The sequence below is a fragment of the Ammospiza caudacuta genome, chromosome 1, assembly GCF_027887145.1.
Source record: "Ammospiza caudacuta isolate bAmmCau1 chromosome 1, bAmmCau1.pri, whole genome shotgun sequence".
Classification (NCBI taxonomy): Eukaryota; Metazoa; Chordata; class Aves; order Passeriformes; family Passerellidae; genus Ammospiza; species Ammospiza caudacuta.
In genome coordinates, this window is record NC_080593.1 from 136,629,871 (window position 1) to 136,653,064 (window position 23,194).

At 36.4% G+C, this 23,194-nt stretch overlaps 1 protein-coding gene across 1 annotated transcript in view; it reads left to right on the forward strand.

Annotated features, from left to right (window-relative positions):
* The first annotated feature begins 1,194 nt into the window (after window positions 1-1,194).
* CNGB3 (cyclic nucleotide gated channel subunit beta 3) overlaps window positions 1,195-23,194 on the forward strand; it is a 59,674-nt gene continuing 37,674 nt past the window's right edge. The window contains exons 1-3 of the mRNA XM_058817888.1: window positions 1,195-1,302; window positions 3,701-3,776; window positions 11,841-11,952. Coding sequence (XP_058673871.1) covers window positions 1,195-1,302; window positions 3,701-3,776; window positions 11,841-11,952 — 296 coding nt within the window. The remainder of the gene's footprint in view (window positions 1,303-3,700; window positions 3,777-11,840; window positions 11,953-23,194) is intronic.

Here is a 23,194-nt window from a genome sequence, read left to right on the forward strand (position 1 = left end):
AAAACTGAAGTCTGGCCAACTATTACAAGGTTTGTTCATAAGTTTCATTGGAAGGAAAAAACTTGCAATCTAATAAACATTATTGGTTCATTCTTACAGTTACTACTATGTTAGAATAAGGATTAAAAACCATCCTTGCCAGATGATAAACTCCAAGGAGGGACATTTTCAATACTTCAAGGAAATTGCTAAATATGTCATTTAAAGGATAAATCAGAGGAGTAGGTTTCTGTACTTCTTGATGCCTTGATGATCAGCATAAATCATTAGCTGTTAGCTCAAATTCAAAGCTCAAAGTGAAGGCCTAGACTAGTAATACATAAAGTGAAATTAAGGATAAAAAGGGACAATTAATTTGTAAAGATCCTTGCCAGCAGGAGCTTAATCTACATGGCATTAGAGATACTTGAAACTGAATTTACTGATAAACTAAACCATACCTGAATTATATAGGATGATCCAAAACCTATAGAATCTCAATACCATGTCCCAGTTATAAACTATGTTTTATTAATTTATAGGACATTCACTCACCTAACACTTATTCTCATCAAAATTCTAAGACACCAAAAATCGTATTGCCTGTAAACACATTAGAAAATGAAAGACGATTTTTTTTCCATGTTTTCAAATAAGAAGAATGAGACAAGGTATAAAGTTGCCAAAACAATCCCCAGGAGAAGACCTTTTATTGTCATGCACTTAAAAGGACTGCAAAGAAATTGAATCTTTTGAGGCATCAGGTATTGTATTTTTGGTTATTTATTAATTAATTATTTTCATTTCCTGGCTAAATTACAGATATGCTAACAACTCAAAACCTATCTCTAAACATAAATTAAGTGGTTAATATCCAATACATAAAAGATTAGACACTGGTTTATTCTAAAAAGAAAACAAAATCACTCTCCTCTGACTTCTTGCATGAAAAGTAAAACTGTATATGGTTTAACTGTTAAGATTAAAAATAATTTGCAAATAACTTATTCTACAAGATAAAAAGAAAAATTGCTAATGTTGACCAAAAAACTGCCAGTGAAATAGACTGTGCAAGAAATTTCTCTAAGGCACTAATCAGACCTAAACCTGATTAACTGTCTAATTGGCTTGATTACTGATGGCAAAAAAACACGCGCTATAAACCTGTTCATGGCAAAAGAGTCATAGAGGCTTCAGGGGGCCTGAAGAGGCAAGATGTTTAGAAAACTAAAATCAGTATTTTCTAGACCAAAATTAGCACCTGAGATAGCAGATTGCAAGGATGAAGGTGCCCCTCCACCACCAAAGGCATCCACAGGCCAGGTATGGTTTTTCTTGTCTGTTACAGACTCATTAATAGAATCTTTCTGTTTAGAATGTATTTATGTAAGTAAATACCAAAGGTTAGAATTTCAAATATACTTACTGAATATGGTATCAATCTTTATTTAGAAAAATGAAATAAATTTATTTATTCTCCTCTACCCTACCATCTTTTCTTTATGAAGAAAATACAATTTTCTCATTTTGAACGCTGCTTTCCAAATAGGGATAACCTGAAATAGTACAGGCTTATGAGAGGTCGTGATCAACATTGCAAATGGAGAATTAGAGATACAGGTACTGCTGCTTTACATATGATGATATATTTCATGCATCTTCTTTCCTTCTGGCAGGAAATGTCAGTGTGTCCTTTCTGAATATTAGAATGTCATGCAGGTATATATCAGCCTGCTTCCTTATAAACACTGGAAAGACAAAGTAATTTAGTAGCTTTTTAAAGAAATCCTTTTTTCATCTTGTTTTTGATAATGTAAATCCTCTAGGAAAAATTAAGTCTGTCATTTTAGTCTACAGTCTATATTTTTATAAACTATTTCTCCACCATAAAAGTTAATTCATTGTTTTCTATTTAATTATGAAACATTTTAAACAGGAGCAAAATGATTAGTACTTTTTCTTTCATTGCCTTTGAACTTTGTCTTTTCCCTATAATTTCCAAAAAAACATTTTTGCTTTTTCCAACTTGACATAATCAAAACTTTACAAGACAAAATGACAACAATTTATGGCTTCACCAAATAATTATGGAAGTGACAAAAGTTCTTTAATATCAGTCTGATATTAATCATTCACGCTATTAATCATTCACGCCTATTGAAACAGTCAAAACCTCTCCATTGTAAAGTTAATTTTAAGTAAGTTGGCATATCCATACTGTCATCCACAAAAAAATGGCAAAAATATCTATGTTCAATAACCTTTATATACCGCAGATCTACAGGCATTGTTCATGCTTTTACAGTTCAGTATTCTTGTGTCAATAAAATAATGTTTTGAAAGAAGAAAACTCCTGTATGTCAACAGGTTAGTCCCGTGCAGACTGATACCTCACTTGGCAAGGTACTCCAGTAAAACAGATCTATTTAGGTTTCACTGGAGACAAGGATTAGTTTTTTGGTGAGAATAATTTCGTACATTACCACAACATTCAGGTTGTATCATCATCAGCCTACACTGTTCAAAACTCTGCTAAAATGGAGGCACATGGATGGATTAGGGATTAAGACATTTCTTGCCTGCATGGAGATACCATCTAAAGAGTAAAGAAGAAAGAGAAGAAAGTACATAATATCTGATAAATGGTTACTATACTGATTAATGCACTAATTTATGCACTTATACTATTAGGAGTGAGCCTGAAACAAAGAAAACAACCTTTACAACAAAACATCATGCAAAAGCCTTGAGTATGCACAGACTTTGCATACTCAAGGATTGGAATGACAATATACTTACCTATAAATATGTATATAAAATTTATAATTTAGTTCTCTATACATATGTATATTAGAACTTCAGTGCCTGATTCTTCGAATAAAAACAGGCAGGAAAACACAAATATTTTCATAGGAAAAAAAAACCCACAAAAAATCAAACCAATTTATTCTCAGAAACACAAACAAAAAGAAGGTCACTGATCTAGGAAAAGAAAAGAAAAAAAAGTGTATGAAGATCTGAAAGATCCTAATATCAAATAATTTTTCCATATGCTGATACAACCCAATACCCTTTTCTATTAATAAGCCTGCTGCACACCAGGAAAAATCATTCTACATGGGATAACAAATGTTGATTGATTAAAACAATGTTGTTACATAGTATTGTGGAGGCCTAGGACTCCCCATGCACATCTCACTCCTTCCTCCAAAGGCCACTCTGTTAAAACTGAGATGAGTCAAGGTACAGGTACACAAGGATTTGGTCAATGGATCTAAGTCAGCAAGTGTGGGAAGAAGTTAATATTTTGCAGTGAAAGTTGATATCATCTCAGTATTTTGTAGAGATTGAGATGTGTCATTGTGGTAAGGTAGGTCAAAATATGCTGGGTGTGTCAGCCCAACGGGAGGCTCAGGCGGAATCGTGACGCGCCCAGAGATGCACTTTGGCTTGTGAGAGGCAGCACTGAACAAGACAACTCTGCATCTCTAAGCTAAGCAGATGGGTTTGCACCGAGGATGTGAAGATTCCAGTGTTTGATTTCAGCACCCATCACAAGCCCTTCAGCAAATCCATATGGAAACACACAGAACACCCAGGAACAATGGTCCGTGTGTGGCAGCTTAATCAAATTCCTACAAAAATGTTGCAGACGTCAAACTACCCTTATCATCCTCAACAATGACAATCTACAGCTTCTAATCTTGTGTATTTTTTTAAGGATGAAAATAAAACAACAAATGAACCACAGAAACCAGAGGCCAATAATAAAGCAGAGCCTAACCCAAAGCAACAAGGTCAGTAATTTATGAGTTTTCAAAGATTATGTGGACATAGTATATGTATTCTCTATAGGATTGTAAATTAAACTGTTGTTTTCCTAGTGCTCTGGCAGGAGCTCTTATTTTTTCTTTGTGGAGGAAATTAAGATCTCTGAATTGTCATTGACCCCAGGCCAATGATTTGTAACAAATATAGGAACAGTATCCAATAATAACAAAAGGCAACAAGCTTTCTAGCGCACAGTGCCTTCATGAGCTTGCCCCTCGGATCAGCTAGTCTAGAAAGCTCTATGTGCTCTTACTGCAATTTGGCTCCTTAGAAATCTTAAAATAAAGGTATTTAGTGGCTTAAGAAAAAAAAAAACAAACATATTTTTAATGTCTCTTTACTCACTCTTCTCACCAAAAGAGATATCAGAAAATACAAGATGTACAAGAAAAAATAAGTCAGACTTTTAACTATCTGACATTCAAATATTTCACTGAACAGCCATTCCAAACTTAAAAAAAAGAAAAAAAATAAAAACAAATGCAAAATACGTCCAAAAATTTAATTAAAAAAAAAAAAACACAAAAAACAAAACAAAACAAAACAATGCTGTTAGAAATATTTGCATCCCCTTTCAGAAGCTATTCAGGACTGGTACTCAGAAACATAGAACTCAGGGCAGTAATGAGGTAATTTTCTGCCTAAGCAGTTGGTTTCTGGAGACAGAGGCCACTGGCCACGGCTGTCCTGCCCCCCTCTTCCCCCACCTCCAGTAGCCAAGCCTGTTTTGTGCATACCAGACCCTGAATAACTGCTTACACCTGCTACCAAAATAAAGGCTCAGGATGGGTGAAGCACCAAACACTGCTGGGCCACATCCCCTCCTCCCTCCCTCCCTCCCTCCCAGCACGAGCGGTGCAGCCCTTTCCTTTTCCATCCTCCACTCCTGGAGAAAAACAGAGCCCAGTCTTCCTGTCACCTCATGCTTTTCCTTTAGGAGGGCAGTTCATGTTCATGTTCATTTCACTGAAGCAGCAAAGCAAAGACTGAGGAATCTCCAGTTTTTTGTGATAAAAAATAACTGAGTGAAGCAACTGGAAGGAGATTATAAGGAAACTTTCATAAACCTGACTTGTGTTTGTGTAATCATAGCAAGTGTCACAATTTGTTTCCTCATGTAATGAAACTTTAAACAAAGTCCATTTAACACAATTGTCTTGTTATATAATGGCTGCAGCATGAAATTAAGAGAAAACAAAGTCTGACCTGAATTAACTGTAGCAGCAATGGAAAAAACCAAATTTGATATTTGGCTTTTTTAGCAACATTAAGTCACAGATATTACCTCATGACAGAATGGAGTATCAGTACAGAAATTCTTTTTGTTTCCCGTAAAACCTTAACCTAATTTTACAGATAAATATAACTAATTGAGATATATTTTGCCATAATCAACTACTTTTTTTCCCTTCTAAAATATAAGTGATGGTATAATAGCAACTACACCATTAGTTACTTCAGGAAATTTTAATAACTGAGTTAGGGTCCCTGTGTTTTGGGGATATTTTTAAATCTACCATTCTTTTGGAAGGTACTTCAAATCTCATTTTCAAACAGCTGCGACAAGACATGAAGAGTATTAATTAATTAGATAGACAATGGCTTCACAAGCCAGAAAATTTACAGGGACCACACTCAGGAGAAGCTTATGCTTTTCACCACTCTGAATGTAAGTCCCTGTCATCTGAGCCAAATAAGGAACTTCTTTATCTCTGGACAGAAAATGGAAGCTAATCTAAAGCAGTTCACAGGAGGGTCCAGATAAATTTCTGCAAAATTTTGTGAACTTTGTGTCAAACTCAAAATTGTGTGATAACCTTCTGGAAGAAGAAAATGAGAATTTGTGTGGGTAAGCAGAGGATGAGACGTTAGAGAAAGCATTTAAGCTGTATGTACAAATTTGGAGTACAGTCAGAGCCCAAACAACATTAGTTAAGGCAGATCAGCTAAATGGAGAACTTCAAATGTGTTAGAGAAAAGCCTTTCCAAGGCCTCTTGTTACTTTCTCTGGTATAATCAAAACAAAATAGACCAAGAAAACTCGTAATCATAGTATCAGTTTGCAATTCCATAGCGCTAAATGCAAATCAACAGACTGAGTAGAGCTTATCTTCACCCCCTTCTTTTCTCATCACCAAAACCAGCCATTACCTTTTTCCTTTCTCTACGTACTTCACAAAGCACCACAATGTTTCCAGCACACATGAGAATCCAGCAGGAGGTACCATTGGAATGTGCTTGATTAAAACTTGGCCACTTAGGTTAGCCAGGAACCCCTGGTACTTTTGGCTTCTTTGTTGGACACTCATTGCCCTATTTCTGCCCCCTCAGTTGCCCTATCACTAACTTGCTTTATGATTAATTCTTTGCATAATTACTTCACTCTGTAATTAATTCTCTCTGTTTAGTCAGTTTGTTCCATAATGGATTAATTTTTTTAATTTGTTGCCTGAATTTTTTTGGTGTACTTAACAAGGTGTGATTCACCTAATTACAGGTTCTCCGTGATATTGAATCCAATTGCTATAATTTCTTTGCATATTTATCATGTCCCATAATTGACTGGCTATACAAATGCTTCCCTTGTTTTACCCACTGCTGTTCAATAGCTCTGTTGGTGCTCTCTTTAGAAGGACATATCCAGCCTCCACCTGTTAGCTGCCGACTGCATTATCATTCTCTGTTTTATAATTTGTTTCATTCTCCTGACATATAATTCCAGTTTAATTCTTTTCAACTACATTTTAGTATTTATCTGAAGTCTGTCCTCATCTTTATACTTTTTCCTTACTAGAAACTTGACTGTTTCCAATATTTAGGTATTTAGGGTTTTGATCTTCTACTAAATCAACAAGTGTAGATGCCAGCCAGTCAGGGAGAGAGAAATGGCAATCATTTCTCACAGTGACTTGTGAGGATTTTTAGGGAATTGTAGGAATGTGATAAACTTGTTAGTATAAATAATCTACACGTGGTGTTGTCCCATCTTGTTTTTCTGTTCCTCTCAAGGACTGTTTTTGAGAAAGATGTTTTCTATTAAGTAGCCAATCAAGTCGAATGTATCGTATCACTCTATAAAAACCAAAGAATCTTTTGTAATAAACCCTTCTTTTCTCCTCTTGCTTTTGTCGTCTCTTCTTGTGTCATTCTTGGCTCAAGGGTGACAAACAAGTGTCACAAAGATGTTTTCCAAAGTCACAGTAACATTTATTCAGCTTTTACTAAAATGCATATTGGCATTGCTTTGTCCTTGGTAGGACTTGAGTGAGAAAGCTAAAGTAAAACTACCGTAGGTAGTTCTATACACGCTGGAATTGCATATTCAGAGCCTAGATGCTTTGGCAGGTATCTCAAGTAAGCAGTGCAGCCCCACAGAGGAAGGAGTGCTCAAAAGGAACTTCAATTCACTCTGGACTTCCTCTTCTGTTCAGGTACTTGAGGAACTGTCGCTTTAACACTAAGAAGACAAGAAAAAGCAGAAGCTTTGGCAGCTGTCCCCTCTGACATATTAGCCTACCTGTTATACCCTGCCTCTTTCATAATAAGAGGGTTCAAACCCATATCTCTCCCACTCTTGCAGAGCTGCCTAACTACCTGTGTAAATCCTAGACTAGAGAGGAGTGGGAGGAAGTTCCATAGCCCTCCTAACCTCTGGGCCATTGTGCCGAAAAGAAAGCAAAACCCTATGGAATCCGAGAAATTAGAGTGGAGCATGTAACTGACCTACACATGGATCATAGAATGAACCTAGAAGTTAAACAAAACAGTAACCATGCAGAAAAAAATGAAGGACTTTTATTTCAGTATATATCTATAGTATATATTAAAAGATTCAACAATTTATATTGCAATTGTTGAATCTTTTAAAAAGGAGGTAAAAACCCATCCCAACCTGTATTTGACCCTATCGCAAATAAATAAGGCCCAGAGCCAAGAGGAGAGGCTTGATTGCAAGCTGTTATACAGAATATGGTTGCTCTCCCTTCCTGGAGATAGAAATAAATCAGATGTATTTATTGAGGGTACCGAAATCCTATGCTGTAAAACCTTGGCTAATTCTGGTTAATTAGGTACCAACTAACTCTGCATGGCCTACAACTGAGTTAAAACTCTGAGAAGGGTGATTTGAATTAAACATGAAATTTTGCTAAAACCTTTGTTTGGCTTGTTATGAATTTGACTCCTAAATTGCCCTTCAGCAGCAAGACAAGACCTGTCCCTTAACACCAGGAAATCCAGACTTAAAGAAATGGTTTTTATTTCAAAAAATACAAATGAAAGATGTGAATTTATAAGCTGCAGCCCAATAGACTAAACCTGCCAATCTATAGAGATTTTGAAATAATCTTATTCCTTGTCACGTTATCCTTTATGCTCATCACTGGCATCAGAAAACAAGCAGCTATTATTTCCATAAAATAATATAAAAAATAAAATATTTTTTCAAAGATTACCAAGGACTTAAATATGTTTAATCAGCTTTAATCACTCCTGCTGATGTGAAGTCTTTTAACTCCTCTCAGATCTTCATTTTTCACATGAGTGACATGTCTAAATGTTAGGGGAACAAATTCAACTTCTTCATACAATCTTTCTTTCATAGAAAATAAACTTAAATAATACTCTTGTTAGCCACTGAAGTTGAGGGTTAAGACGGATCTACTTATTGATCTTTTATTTCACCCGTTGATTTCTGAACTTTATTTCCCTGTACATAGCATTTGTTCAAGAAATGTTGCTTCAAGAAATGCCATGCTTGCAGCACCATTTCACTGCTCTAATTTTTCATATCAGAAGAAGATTACAAAGGTGTGCATTTTTTAATGTCAGGCCTGAAGTCTTTTCTCTCCTTCATTCATAGGTTTTCTGTGTTGTTATTCTTTCTTGAGATCTTTGTGACCCTATAGCCATTTTTAGATGTTTTGGATAGCTCAAGAACACCTCTGTGAGGCAAGGGCAATCAGGAAAATGACTAACTATGTCACAAGCATCACAGGAGTTTGTAGACTGGTTCTCTTGTTTCCATTCCATTGTGCCAAATGCCAAGTCACTCTTTACTCTGGCTATCCAAGAGAACCTGCTCTCTATGCTACTTTGCAGGCAATAATGCTTAAAAGCCAATCTGAGACTTCTAACATATTTTGAAATGTCTAACACTTTGCAAAAAAGAGGAAATGTCAAAAAAATGATGGATTTTAAGTGCTTAAAATTATGTTTCTAAGGCAGATAATACGTCACTGCTAAAAAGAACAAATTACTCAAACATTAGTCACTCTGCCTCCTACTAGCAGATTCTAACCATGTCTTTATACACCTTTTCCTGTTTCAAACAATGCTGTCTACCCTCAAGTGTTTCCATGAACCATTAAAATTGGCACCATTGATTGTACATTAAATTAATTTTATTAAATTAATGTTATCATGCAGGCATATTGCAGTTTAACCCCAGCAAGCAACCAAGCCCCATACAGCCTCTTACTAACTCCCTGACCAGCAGAACTGGGGAGAGAATCAGAAGGATAAAAGCTAGAAAACTTGTGAGTTTAGATATTTTATCAGTTTATAAGGGAAGGCAAAGGCCCTGCACACAGGCAAAGCAAACCAAGGAATTAATTCAATTCCCATTGACAGCCACCTCCAGGAAAGCAGGGTTCCAGTCGTGTGCAACACTTACTTGGGAAGTTAGGTACAATCACTCACAACTTCCTTCCTACTTCTTTCCTCCAGTTTATGTACTGAGCGTGGTTAGTAGTATTTAAAGTGTCTTATGGCCTGGAATATCTCTTTGGTCACTTAGGGTCAGCTGTTCCATCCATGTCTTTCACAGGATTCCATGCAACCTCAGTCTCCTCACCACTGTGCAAGCCCTGACTAGAAATAACAAAACCATCTCTGTATTATCAGCCCTGTGCTCAGCCCAGATCCAGCAGCAGCCACTGGTGAAAATTAACTCTACCCCAGCTGAAACCAGCACAGAGCACAAACATCAAGCTACAAAGAGTTTTCAAGTAACCATCAAATATATATTCAACAGAAGAAATATAAAGTATTCCTTTATCTTTGTCTTTTTGTCTACCATTACTAATTCACTTCTGTGTTTCTGCCAAGTATTAGAAAACAGGTCAAGATAGTTCAGGCCAATCAGATTTGCAGGATTATTTTTCATTACTCAAGGAACAAAAAAGAACAACATTAAATGTTCTTTAAATCAGCATTGCTTACACTAATCCCAGTAATAAACATCAGAAATGAGTGGTAACATTTACAGCTGTATTACATACATAGCAACTCAACTATAATTAGTACTACACTATCATTATGCAATCATATAGTAGTTTTTAAGCAACAATGTCTTTTAAAATTACTACATTTTTATATAAGTCACTAAGAAGTTAACAGTAGAAGGAAGTATTTTACCATATATATTTAATTAACATGAAATAGACATTATGCATGAGTGTTCTGATGGAAATATTGCTTCCACAGACAAAAAAAGAAGATAAAAGTGAGTCAATGTTTTGTGAATCACCCTATAAAACAATATATTGTGGATTCAAAATATAATAAGATCATGCCAGTTGATTATTAAGTTGAACTAAAATGTGCTTTTGAGCAGACAAAAGAAGCAGCTCAGGAAACTCTTGCTTTTTATATTAGTAACTGCTAGCCATTCTACATTTATGTATATCCAGCCAGTAGAGATGGGAGGGGAAGCATAGATGTGATAATGGTCAGACTGCTAGAGCAAGACAGTGGAGCTGGCTGGGAATTCTACGGAAGAAATTCTTCCCTTCCTGAACTATAGCAAAGCAAAAGCACTTTTTCTGTTCTGCACTCAAACTGCTACTATACAGCTAGGAGTAACTACTATAACAAAAAAATCCCAAAGTGAGGTGACTACAGAAATGTTGAGATTAACTTTGCTGTCACTCTTGATTGAGTACTTGGCTTTTTGGATTGTGGAGCCAAGGCAGGGAGAACTGGGATACTACAAACCATGAATTAAAAAGGGAGCAGAAGCTGCAACAAGTGCTGGAATTTTTTACTTCTTTTAAAGGAATTACTCCCTAAATATGGTGTTTAACTATCAGAAAAGTAACTTTAGAGGATCCATGTAAAATATCCAAAATTTAATTTTCTTTGAGCTGTCTCAAACTTAAAATACAGCACATACAACAGCAAATACAACACTCCTGATTTATTTGTTGCCATGTTTTGCTGCCAATTTTTTCCTCTATCATTATATTACTTCAAGTATTTATGAAGGCTGAGCTTGGTTCTCCATTATGCAAAGTGTCAGACTGGTGAGATCTATCAAATTCTTTTTCGACATGGAAGTTTAAAAAAAGATATGGGAGGAGTTATAAGAAAGCATCACTTAAGGCCACTCAAATGGCAAGAGACCATGCCATTTGCTTCAAACTCCACAGATTTCCTACTTAGATGACTTCAAAAAAGTTACTAGTAACAGAAATGAAGAAATAGACTAGACAAAGTACAACATATTCACATCCTTAATTATATATTTCCATCATAATTTACTCAGCAATGAACAATACTGTCATGGCAGCTGAAGCAACATGTTTGATGCAGTACAAACACTGAAGCACAGATAATTTTATTAGCATTTCTATTTGTAAGAAGATTAGCTAATCTTCACTTTTTTCCTGTATTTCACAAGGCATTTCTGGACAGATCTATCTGTCCTCTATCTTGCTGCATCACTTCTTGTACCTCAAAAATACAGAAGAGCTCTGAATTGACCATTGTTGAGCTGTCTACTGATGAATCTATCTAAAAACCACAAGTAAATTACATATTCTAAAAGGTGAACTTATCATAAACATGCAGTTACAGTTAGCACTGAAACAGATTTATGCAGGATACTGTTCAGAGGTCAGGTCCTAGAAGTTGTGTCTCTTAGTGCTTATCTACTGAAGAAATAATGTCACACAGACTGTGATTCCTTCAAAATTATTATTATAATTGTTTAAAAATTCAGTTTTTAAAATTAAAGCATTTTTTTCTAGATACAGAATCAGCAAAGGCACCTGAGCCTTCAAAACCTGAAAACTCAACTGAACCAGCTAAGACAACTCAACAGCAAGAGCATGAACTCAAAAATGGGAAAGAAGATGCTAAGTGAGTAAATGTAATTTAAAAATTTGAAGATTCTACCTGGCATCCTGACTTAACATTTCTGTGTGCCATATATCCGTTCTTTAAAAGTCCATCCTGTAAGGATCTGAAGAGCTTTATTTCAATTTCTAGGTAGCATTTCTGAGGCATTCATCTATTATATGATTTTGATAGTTATGTACATCATCCTAAATTGCAGGAATGAGGAAAAGGATTTTCTCAATTACAGTTACATGCAAACTTTAGCAGTGCTACTGCCTAATTGTTACTATATCTTAGCAAAGAAGAAAGTCCCAGAATGCTGCCCTGAATATCTGGAATGTTTGTCGCATCATTTCAACTTGAAATTTTCACCCTGCACATTTTTTTCCTGAGCTATGCCATTAAATCAGCATTAGTCTCCACAATCAGAAGATTAGTGTTATCTCTTGCTGGGAAGAGACAAACAAATGAAAGAGTAGTATTCCTTCAGGGGAGAATCTAGTGTCATTCAACCTTTGTAAAAAGCCGAGGTGACTGTTTTGTGAAAATAAAAATGAAGTCTAGAAAGCAATAAGCTTTGAATAGTTTATAGTCATTTCAGAAGCAGAGATTCATAAATTCATGGAATAATAGAATTCTTTGGGTTGGTAGGGACTTTTAAAGGTCATCATTACAAGTCCAACCCCTATATAATAAGCAGGGACAGCTGTAAGTGGCTCAGGTTGCTCAAAGCCCCATCCCAGCTGGCCTTGAATGTTTCCAGGGATGGGGCATCCGCCACCTCTGCCTAACAGGTGCCAATGTTCCACCAGTCATGCTGTAAAAAATTTCTACTTTATATCTAATCTAAATTTACCCTCTCTATGTTTAAAAATGTTAAATCTTGTAATGTCATAACCCCTCCTAAAATGTTTGCCCACATCTTTCTTACAGGCCTCCTTCAAATACTAAAAGGCTACCAATAAGTTCTCCCTGAAGCTTTCTCTTCCCCAGGCTGACAAACCTTTCCTCTTAGGAGAAGTGCCCCAGACTTCTGATCATACTTTTGGCTCTCCTTTAGTCCTGCAGATTACACCACCCAGCTTGGTGTCATCTGCAAACTTGCTGAGTGTGCCCTTGAAGACACTCTCTGTGTCACTATGGAAAATATAGGCCTTGATAGAACAGCTCAGGCTGGGAGGCTTCTCCAGAAGGAATGAGGTCCAAAGTCCTGCTGAAAATATTTGGAGGTTAGACCCAAATCCCAGGTTAGATCAAGGCACCCAAAACTTTTTTCAGCATAATTGTGAATCTATATCATCAATAATGGAATTTCCATAATTTCTCTGGGCAAACTGGTCCAACCTTTGAGCCCCCTTATTATGAAAACTAAATGGAATTAAATTTTCCTTTGCTTTAACTTGCTTCTTTTCTCTCTCATACTCTAGCTGTGCACCTCTGGTGCTCTTTCTAAATCAGTTAGCCCTCATTACTTGCTAGAACACAGTATGGATTCATACTCAATTTGTTGTCCACCAGGACCACCAGATCCTTTTATGGAAAGCTGTTATCTAGTCAGTCATCTTCAAGTCTTTACTCTCACATGGCCCATTGCTATGCATCATGAAGTTTCTGTATTTTGAGATCACTTTGAGTGGAAAAAAACTGATACACTAAATACAGAACTGGGTAAAAAATCCTCCTGCTTGTTTTTGCCTTCTATTTGATTGTCCTAATGACACAAAGAAAAATCTTTCCCTGACATGGAGTTAGTTTATAGAGATGATAAATTAACTACATACTTTCTTCTCTTTACTAAGACAGACTTTGTGTCTGGAAATAATCAAGCAAAATGCTACTGCACATGCCTCTATAAAATAATAGACGCAATTAAAAATAACTCTGACTAGAAAGAATGGAAAAGTTATAAATAACTTAGTCACTTCAATGTGAATCGGTAGGTCAAAAATGAGAACCTAGATAAGAATCTCCTTTTTTGTCATCATACAATATGTTATTCAATGCTTACATTTCCACTAGTAAATCTTGTAACCATGGTTAACATAATTATGTGCTTATGAAACAAAAGGGTATGCTTCTTATTAGTAGAAACAAAATCTGTCTGTTAAAAGAAAATTAAAAATATTTACATTAAACATTGCTTTCTCAGAGGTGTTCTGACACAGTGTAAGATGTCTATTCAGATATACTTAGTCAGTCGAATTTGAGCAACAGTTTCTAAAAATACAGTAAATATTTGGTAAAGTGTACTGCCAAAACAGTTACTCCCTAAATTCTGCCGTAGTCTGGTGTAATTGCACTGGTATGAAACTAAATTAACCAGATCTGTTGTATGACTGTCAGAGCTGAAGGGAGAATGATTTTTAAAATGTGCATTTGAGAGAATTTAATTTATTGCTTCTTAAGGTTCATGGAAGTATATTAAGACCCCATTCGTTATCAAGGTTACTGCCTTATTGAGTCTGTGTGTTCAAATTTGCTCACTAGAATATTTTTAGGGAAATCAACTGCCTTTATCACATCTAGAAAAGCTGAGAATTTGAGTCAAATAGATACATGTGATCTACAAAAATAGCAGTAAATGAAACATGCTCAAACCACTGTCTAGCACTGAGGCCAACTAGAACAATAAAATATACTTCCTGAAGAGTTTGGTCATTGCTAATTTCTAGGTATTTCCATACCTGGGAGTAATTTGGAAAAGTGCTAGTTTTATTAGTCAAAGCCATTTCAAGGACTGCTAGGACAGCCAGGATAGTCAGCTAAGAGTCCATTTGTCCAAGATTTTTCTCTGTTACTGTTTAATCCATGTTTTTGGACACTTCTCAAATAGAGATTAGTAAGGAGTACTACCCCTTGGGCAACACCAAACTGTGTGGTGCAGCCTACAAACTGGAGGGAATGGATACCATCCAGAGGGACAGGCTTGAGAGGTGGGCCTACACAAACCACATGCAGCTCAAAAAGGCCAAGTGCAGTGTTCTGCACATGGGTTACACTAATTACCCCTACCCGCAGAGCCTGCATGATGAAGAGATTGAGAGCAGACCTGCAGAGAAGGACTTGGAGATACATGGGTGAATGAAAAATTAGCCGTGGGATGGCAGTGTATGCTCAGAACTGAGAGCCAGCTGTATCCCAGGCTGCGTCAAAAAAGTGTGGCCAGCATGTCAAGGAAGGTGATTCACCCTTGTCTACTCCAGCCTGCTGAGATTCCACCAGAAGTGCTGCACCCAGCTCTGGAGTCCTCAGTACAGGAGAGACATTGACCTGGTCTGGAGAGAGCCACAAAAATAATCAGAGAGGTGGAGCATCTCTCCTATGAGGAAAGGCTAAGAGAATTGTGATTTTTCTTGCAATTCTGCAGGGGGTGATGATTTTAAAGAAGGCAGATTTAGACTAGATATATGGATGAAATTTTTTGTGATGAGAGTGGTAAGACACTGGCTTGTCAGAGAAGTTGTGGATGTCCCATTGTTGGAAGTTGTTCAAGGTCAGGTTGGACATGGCTCTGAGCAACTTGATCTATCGGACAATGTCCCTGTCCAAAGCAGATGGGATGGACTAAATGATCTTTAAAGTTCTATTGGAAATCAAACAATTCTATGATTCTATTATATTGTTATGGAAACCAAGACTGGCAAAATCACTGGTAGGATTTTCTTAACTAGAATTTTAGACTTTGCCCAGATGTATTTCAGGTTGCTGTAAGGAGTTCACTGAGAGGACAGCCAAGATAACCCCAGCACAAACATGCTCTTACCAACAAGGGTCAGCCTCACAGGGTCTGAGCACAGCAAGCACAGCAGGATCCTAGCAACAGGCTCCATCTACAAGGCCAAGTGGTGGACCAGGTTTAGAGTCCATCCAGGGAGTCCAGTCAGGAGAAAAAAGACAGGGTCAGAGACAGGGCTGGAGACAAGGCTGCCAGACAGGTCCAAAGTCTGTCTGGGAGACAGGACCAGAGGCAGAACTGGAGGTAGACACACCTAAACATTGCCCAGGCAGTGACCAAAGCCTGACCTGAGATGGACAACAAAGATCCATGGGCACAGATTGTGGGTGAAAGTCCTGCTGGGAGTCCCAGGGCAATTAATTTGTGTAGATTATTTTTTTATGCTAATTATCTTTCAAGAGTCAAAATTTAATCAAAAGTCAGCTGATTTGGAAGAAATAATCAGTATGGCCATATGCCTGAGTAATACAGATAATGAAATAAGGTTCATGGATATGTTTTTTTTTCACAAATCATATGCATCCAGAACTCATCAAATTTCATGGAAATGTTAATAGAAAAGTTTTCACCTTATCTGCTGTTACTGTGACATTTAATTTTTTAAAATACATCTGTGCAAGCTCAGATACATAGAGTAAGGAAGAGTGAAGGAAGGCAATTTTACTGTTTGGAACAGCACATTATTATAATTTCCTGTAAAAGAGTAAATTCTTTTTTTTCTTGCTTGTTAAGTGAATGAAAACCTTTGACCAATACTGCATTTGCTCCTAAAAATTCCCATAGAAATTGTCTGTCCATAAAAAAAAAAAAAAAAAAAAAAACACAACCACATAAAAAACCAACAATTTTCCTTTCCCCCTCAGCACATCCTCATTTTTTTTAAATACTCTAGTACATGGTGATGGACTTTAATAAAGACTAGACAGATGCAGCACTGGTCTCAGCCACCTGAACACTATGTCTGAAAGAAGAAACCCTCAAGAATGGAGGATGTACCAAGCACTGAATTACAGCCTAGAGACTGAAACATTTCATATCTGTTTCCTAATGGCTTGGATAGAACTGCACACAAATTGGCTCTGTCTGCCAATTTTTTTTTTCTCCCCTCTATCTTTATTGATAATATAACAGAGCAACAGGTAATTTTCATTAATAGCTAATTGCTGAGCAATAATAACCTCTGGAAGGGTGGGCTAAGACTACCCTGTCTCTTCACAGCAAGAAATAAGGGAGCAGAAGAGCACTCAGCACCTCATTTGCACTCTAATAGAAGCCTTATTAACAAGAAACTAGCACAAAGCTGCAAGGTATGAGACAAAGTTGCATCAAGTCCTGGAAAAGATAGAGTGTGGAAGAAGGTAAACAAAGCACCTGAGAGTAGAGATCAGAGGAAATGGAAGGACAAAAAGAGCTTCTGCGACCTCTTCTCTCCTCTGTGTCTTTTAAAAGCCTTTAAGCCCTGTTGAATTTGTAAGAGTATTTCATCTTCCCAGATTACCAAAGCGATTACAATGTACTATTTATACTAAGGCAGTACACTGAAACCCCAGTCAAAGATCATGAGCCCTGCCATGCAAAATACTGCATGAAATAATAATAATCCATATTTGGAGGCTAAATAGTCAAGATCACAGACAGGAAAAAATTGCATTGGGTAACTGAGACTTTCTATGCTTTTAGATTTCATCTCAAAATCTTACACATTCTCAGTTATGTTTAGAGAGGAACAAAACATTATATCTGATATGCCACCTTCAGAATATAGTTATTACAAACAAAATATAAAAATAAAATATAAAATGCATTAAATACATTTTAATAAAATATTAAACTTATTTTAAAAATATCATTCCCACCCAGAAAGCATACTCACCTGTTTTTGCTTTTTCAATTGCAGAAACAGCTTTCAATATTTTCTAAAAAAAAAGGAATTCCAGTACTGCAAGCTTCCATATGACCATGGGTGGTTCAGGCAAACTGAACTTCATGCTTGTGGTTTGCCATTTTCATAGCTACGTCCTATTACTTAATAGACTCTACCAGTCCTTTATAAAGATTTTTTTCCCTCTTTAATTTGCCTAATAGCAAGAAAAGAAAACAAAACAAAGATTAAGAGGCAATTTGCTACGTGGTGCATAGCCAGGTTAATAAAAAGAACTCCTGCTGGTAGCATGTTCTTAGTGAGTAATGCACTTCATTACCTCAATAGCCTCGAAAAAGAAAATTACTGTGCTTATTAGTGCTTGCTATCCACTAGTTACAACACATCAATTCACCCAGTAGATGCACCTTAGAGAAACTATGTCCTACCACAAGTATAAAATCTCAGCACATGAGTGAAACAAACCCAGTATCAACCCTCTGCAGAGTCTCCAGAAATCCTTGGTTACTGTAGGAACACCAGGGATGTACCAAAACAACACTCATGGCAACAAACTCCAATCACATTTGGATGAAGTATAACAAGGCCAATGCTGGGCCTTACAAAAAATCCCAGTTTAAAAACAGTTCCAAGTACATTTTATGGAGAGGCTAATACATTTCCTTAGTTGTTCTCAGCTAATCATTCTATCTGTTTACCTGAAATGGTAAACAGATAGAATGCATCTAATATATTTATTAGGCCTGACTTAAAATACATTAATGTTTTAAAAAATAAAATACTTTTCTTAGCACTTATGTTCCCTCTGCTTAGGCCTTTTATTTCAGAGCCTTCTACTTCTACTTCTAGGACTTGAGTTTCTGGAATGACTACATTGAGAACCTGTGAATTAAATAGAAAGGTGATGGTGTGCTGTCTGTACCAAAATGGATTAAACTTGCTGTAATCTTTGCTGAGATGCATTTTCCCAGAGCCTTTAAATTCTATCTGATCTGCAGGATGCAGTTACCCTTGCTATTTAATTTCACTCACTCTGCATGGCAATCAAGTAGACAGCCTGAAATTAAAAAGTAGTGAATTCAGAAGTTCTTCATTGAAGAATAAATGAAGTGAGGAAAGGGTAAATACGTCATTATACAGACTGAAATGCGGGATTTTTTTACCCTTGCATTGTTTCAAATCATATACTCATAATATTCATACATATTTTTTGCTAACTGTGTCAATGGAAAAAATTGGGGTTTTTTGAATATGCAACAAAGTAAGGGTATTATTTGTCATAATTTGCTGCTGATTGATTTTTTTGGTTAAATGCAATTTCTGTGCATTTTGTGTAAATTCTACATTCACTTAGTATTTTTTAAAGTAAGAAACATTTTTGTAAAGAAAGAAAAGATAATTTATTTAAAATTTTATCTCTGCTGTTATATGTTGAGTCATTTTCAAGGAAAAAAGCAAAGCAATGAGCATTGTGACACGTACACTACTACATGTAATATAAAACATTTATATTTAAATTGCATTTGTAGTTAAATCGCATTTGTACCAAACATTTGCATATATATCAAGGCCTTTATTGATAAATCTAAGAGGTGTATAAATCTAAAGCATAATGCTTGCCATTTAGTAAAAGAAAACTGATCATTACTTCATGACAAGTGTTAAGTCTTCATGCCTATGTTTAATCTTGTCCAACATATTTTATTAAAACACCCCATCTCCAGTTATTTACCCTTTTTCCAAATCTTAGCAATTTAGGATGAAAACATCCCATGTCGTGCAGCCCAAGAGAGGAACAGAGGAAACAGTGACAGGTGGATGTATGAGGGTCAGATCACAGAATCACAGAATCACAGAAATTCAAGGCTGGAAGAGACCTGTAAGATCATCAAGTCCAACACATGTTCTAACTGTTCAACTAGATCATGGCACCAAGTGCCACATCCAGTCTTTTTTTGAACTCTTCGAGGGATGGTGACTCCACCACCTCACTGGGTAGATGATTCCAGTATCTGACCACTCTGTCTGTAAAATACTTCCTTCTTAATTCTAACTTGCATCTCCCTTGGGGCAGCTTGAGACTGTGTCCTCTTGTTCTGTCTGTTGTTGTCCGGAGAAAGAGACCGACCCCCAGCTCACCACAGCCACCCTTCAGGAAGTTGTAGAGAGTGATAAGGTCACATCTGAGTCTCCTTTTCTCCAGGCTGAACAACCCCAGCTCCCTCAGTCGTTCTTCATATGGCTTGTGTTCCAAGCCCCTCACCAGCCTCGTTGCTCTCCTCTGGACACTCTCAAGCATCTCAACGTCCCTCCTAAAGTGAGGGGCCCAGAACTGGACGCAATACTCCAGGCGAGGCCTCACCAGATGGGAAGTCAAACCCATCAAGGGAAGTCAAGCCCAGGTTTATTCAGTACCCAGGGTAAGGGATACCCAGGAGGAGAAGTGTGGTGAGCAGGATCTGCAGGGAGCACACCTGCCTTGCTGCTGTGTTTGGAAAGGAATGTGTCAGGGTCCTGCAGAAGGGGAGAGGATGGTCCTAAATAGCAGTGATTGGAAGTCATCTTAGAGGAGTAGGTTCTTTCTCTCCGAGTTTCAGTGTGATCCTGGGAAAGGTACATGTAGTCAGCTCCTACACAGGTTGTGCTGTAACAGTTTACCCCAATGAAGGTGGATTTGCAACAAAGATGGTCACACCAAGGTAATTTTATATAATTAGCAAGGGCAACAACGGCCCATGGCCCATGGCATGAAGTTTGAGAACACACGCTTAATTGTAGAATTACCCGACATTCTTAGTCATCATACAATTATTACCCTTGTACCAAATCCTTTTTGTTTGGGAAAAAAAATAAAAATGAAAATATTAAAATGTGCAGATGGACAAAAAGTGAGATAAAAGAGAAAGGCCCCTAAATTTTACCCCATGTTAAAAATGCATAGAACATATTGTACCAAAAGAGATTTGCATTGAGGAAAAAGAAATTCTAAAAGGAAGCTAGTGAAGCACAGAAATAAATTCTTCCGAAAAATTACGGAATAGACATGACTAGCCAAGAGATATTTAAGAAAAGGTTAGATAAGAATATTTCAGGTGTACCTGATCCTGCTTTGAGCCGTGAGGAAAGGATATCTCAAACGTCCCTAGAGCCTTATGGTTGTATGATTATTTTAGGGACTCTATGAAGAGAGATGACAAACAAAAGCATGTATTGGAAATAAAGTTTTTCAAATTTGAGACTTTTTTCCTACCTTTGAAAATATTCACAGTGGGAAATTTTATGGCATTTTTACTTTTGTTTTCAATTCCCTGCATATTAATAAAAACTGAAAGATAGAAAATAGGAAGTGTTTGTGTTGTGCTCATGAACTCCGTACAAACATGTACTTTGATTAAATTATTTTACATAGTTGTAAATTAAAGGCTTATGTATGTCAGATATGTGTTTGTATTTAAATGCTAAAATGTTAAAAATTCCTGATAAATGGCAGATGCCCCAGTCAAATTTAATTACTTACAGATAAGAAACAATGACAAAACAGTACCAGATAAGGAAATAAATGAAAGTTACTTCTTTAGATTATTGTACCTTTGCTCTAAAGCAATTAGTATTAGAAATTATTCTGTCCTTATTTCTCCCATCATAATAAATAGTGCAATTAAAAAACAGTATATCACCTGTTACCTTCAGGAAAGGTGATTTTTTCACAGCTAATTGATTCTTTCAAAATCCCTACTACTTTCTTTCTACTTCTTTTATAGTTCCTACTGCAGAATTTTTAAAATAAATTCTTTAAAATAAAATCTTATCCACATTTTAATCTGGTACCTCAGTGAGAGTTCCATGTGTTCAGCATTGAGACAGACTTCTCCTTTGAGAGTACTGTAAAGAAGATTAGAGGATTCACAGGTTGTTGTGACTAAATAACTAGGAGGATTGTCAGAGAAGCTGCTGTGAAATAAAATTTAGCTAAAAAGCAGAAATCTCTGCAGCCTAGATTATGAGATTTCAGTCTGCATTGCGTCAAGGAGCTTATTCTGAGCTCAATACCAGTGGATAAATCTGAAAGATAGTGCCTTCCTTGAACACTGTTGCTTCCATATCTATTTTGCTTTATGAACACAACACATGGTCTGGGAAATGGATGATCTATGCATTTTTTTTTTTTCAAGAACATTTTTTTAGGGCCCAAATAAGCATGATCTCTGTACAAAGATTCTGAACTAAGGGAAAATCATAAATTCCAATGGCAAGATTTTCTTACATGTTTTCTGCATGAAGCTCCTAAGTGCCTATGGCCCATTCTTGCTTATACATACATTAAACCAAAACCAACACAAATATTATGGTGTCACTATGTTTAAATACATGAAACACATAATAAGATATATAGTATGACAAAGGAACATCACTTTAAAATAAAATTATGTTGTGAAGAACAACTCAATCCTAAAATGAAGTTAAATAAAAATGTGATTTATTCTATTTTATTGCAAAGAAAAGTCAATATAATGCCAGTATTTAAAAAATGCATCAAATAGAAAAGGACATAATCTTCTGTATCAGTAAAAATGGGCCTTTATCAGACACTTTCCCTTGCTAGGAGTGGTTCAGATTTGTATTAGGGAAAAAAAGTCATCAGTGAAAGAGTGGAAAAAGCAAGTGTCTGGATGTGGCGCTTGGTTTAGGGATAACTGTGATGGTGCTGGGTTGACTGTTGGACTAGATGATCTTGAAGTTCTCTTCCAACTTTGATGATTCTGTGATTAAAGGAAAAGGTGATGGGTCAGAGGAAGGCACTTGTTTCAAGACAGTTCAGGAAAATTACAATTTAATTAAGAGCTTTTTGAAAGTCCATGGAATCTAATGTGTGAACAGCTTGTTCCAAGACTTTAAGATAATCTATATATCTTAGAAACTTACTTTCTTAGCACTTGAACTGTTAAGATATTTTGAATAAGAAGTAGATGGCAAATATACAGGTAGTCACTTATCCACTTCCCAAACTTTTATAAATTTCAGGTTTGTTTGCTGAAAAGGATTTCATGTCAGGCTGCATACCTTCTTTTGCTTTCTTGGGAATCACAGCCTACAACAGTCTTCATCATCTTAGCTAATATAATCTTGAAGTCTTTCTCACTTCTTTCAACTGCTCCTCACTCATAATGAAAACTGCCTAAAATTCTGGTCATTAAAGGCTTGAAAACTTTCTTCATATGTTTAACTCATGATAATTCACTGCTCCTCTATTCACATTTATTCTTCTCACAATACTTTTTCTCAGCTCAAATACCTATTTTCCCATGATTCAGCACCAAAATTTGATCTCATAGACAGTGATCTTATTATTTCTCAATCTGGTTTTTTGTCCTTTTCAAAGTCATGTTCCCAGTAACATTGACCAATCTAAGAGACTTTCTCGTGTCTTAGATGATGGGAATGCACCTTTTGAGTACAGTTGGTCAGAATAATTTTCACATTGGGCTATATTCCAATGTTAATATTTACTTCCTTGGCAGTATATAATATGCATTCTACAGTTATATTTGCACCAGTTTTTTCCCATAGCCAGATTATGTATGGCTCGTAGGCAACTTCCCTTTGACTAAACACTCGGACATTTATCCCTTTGTCACCTGCAACTG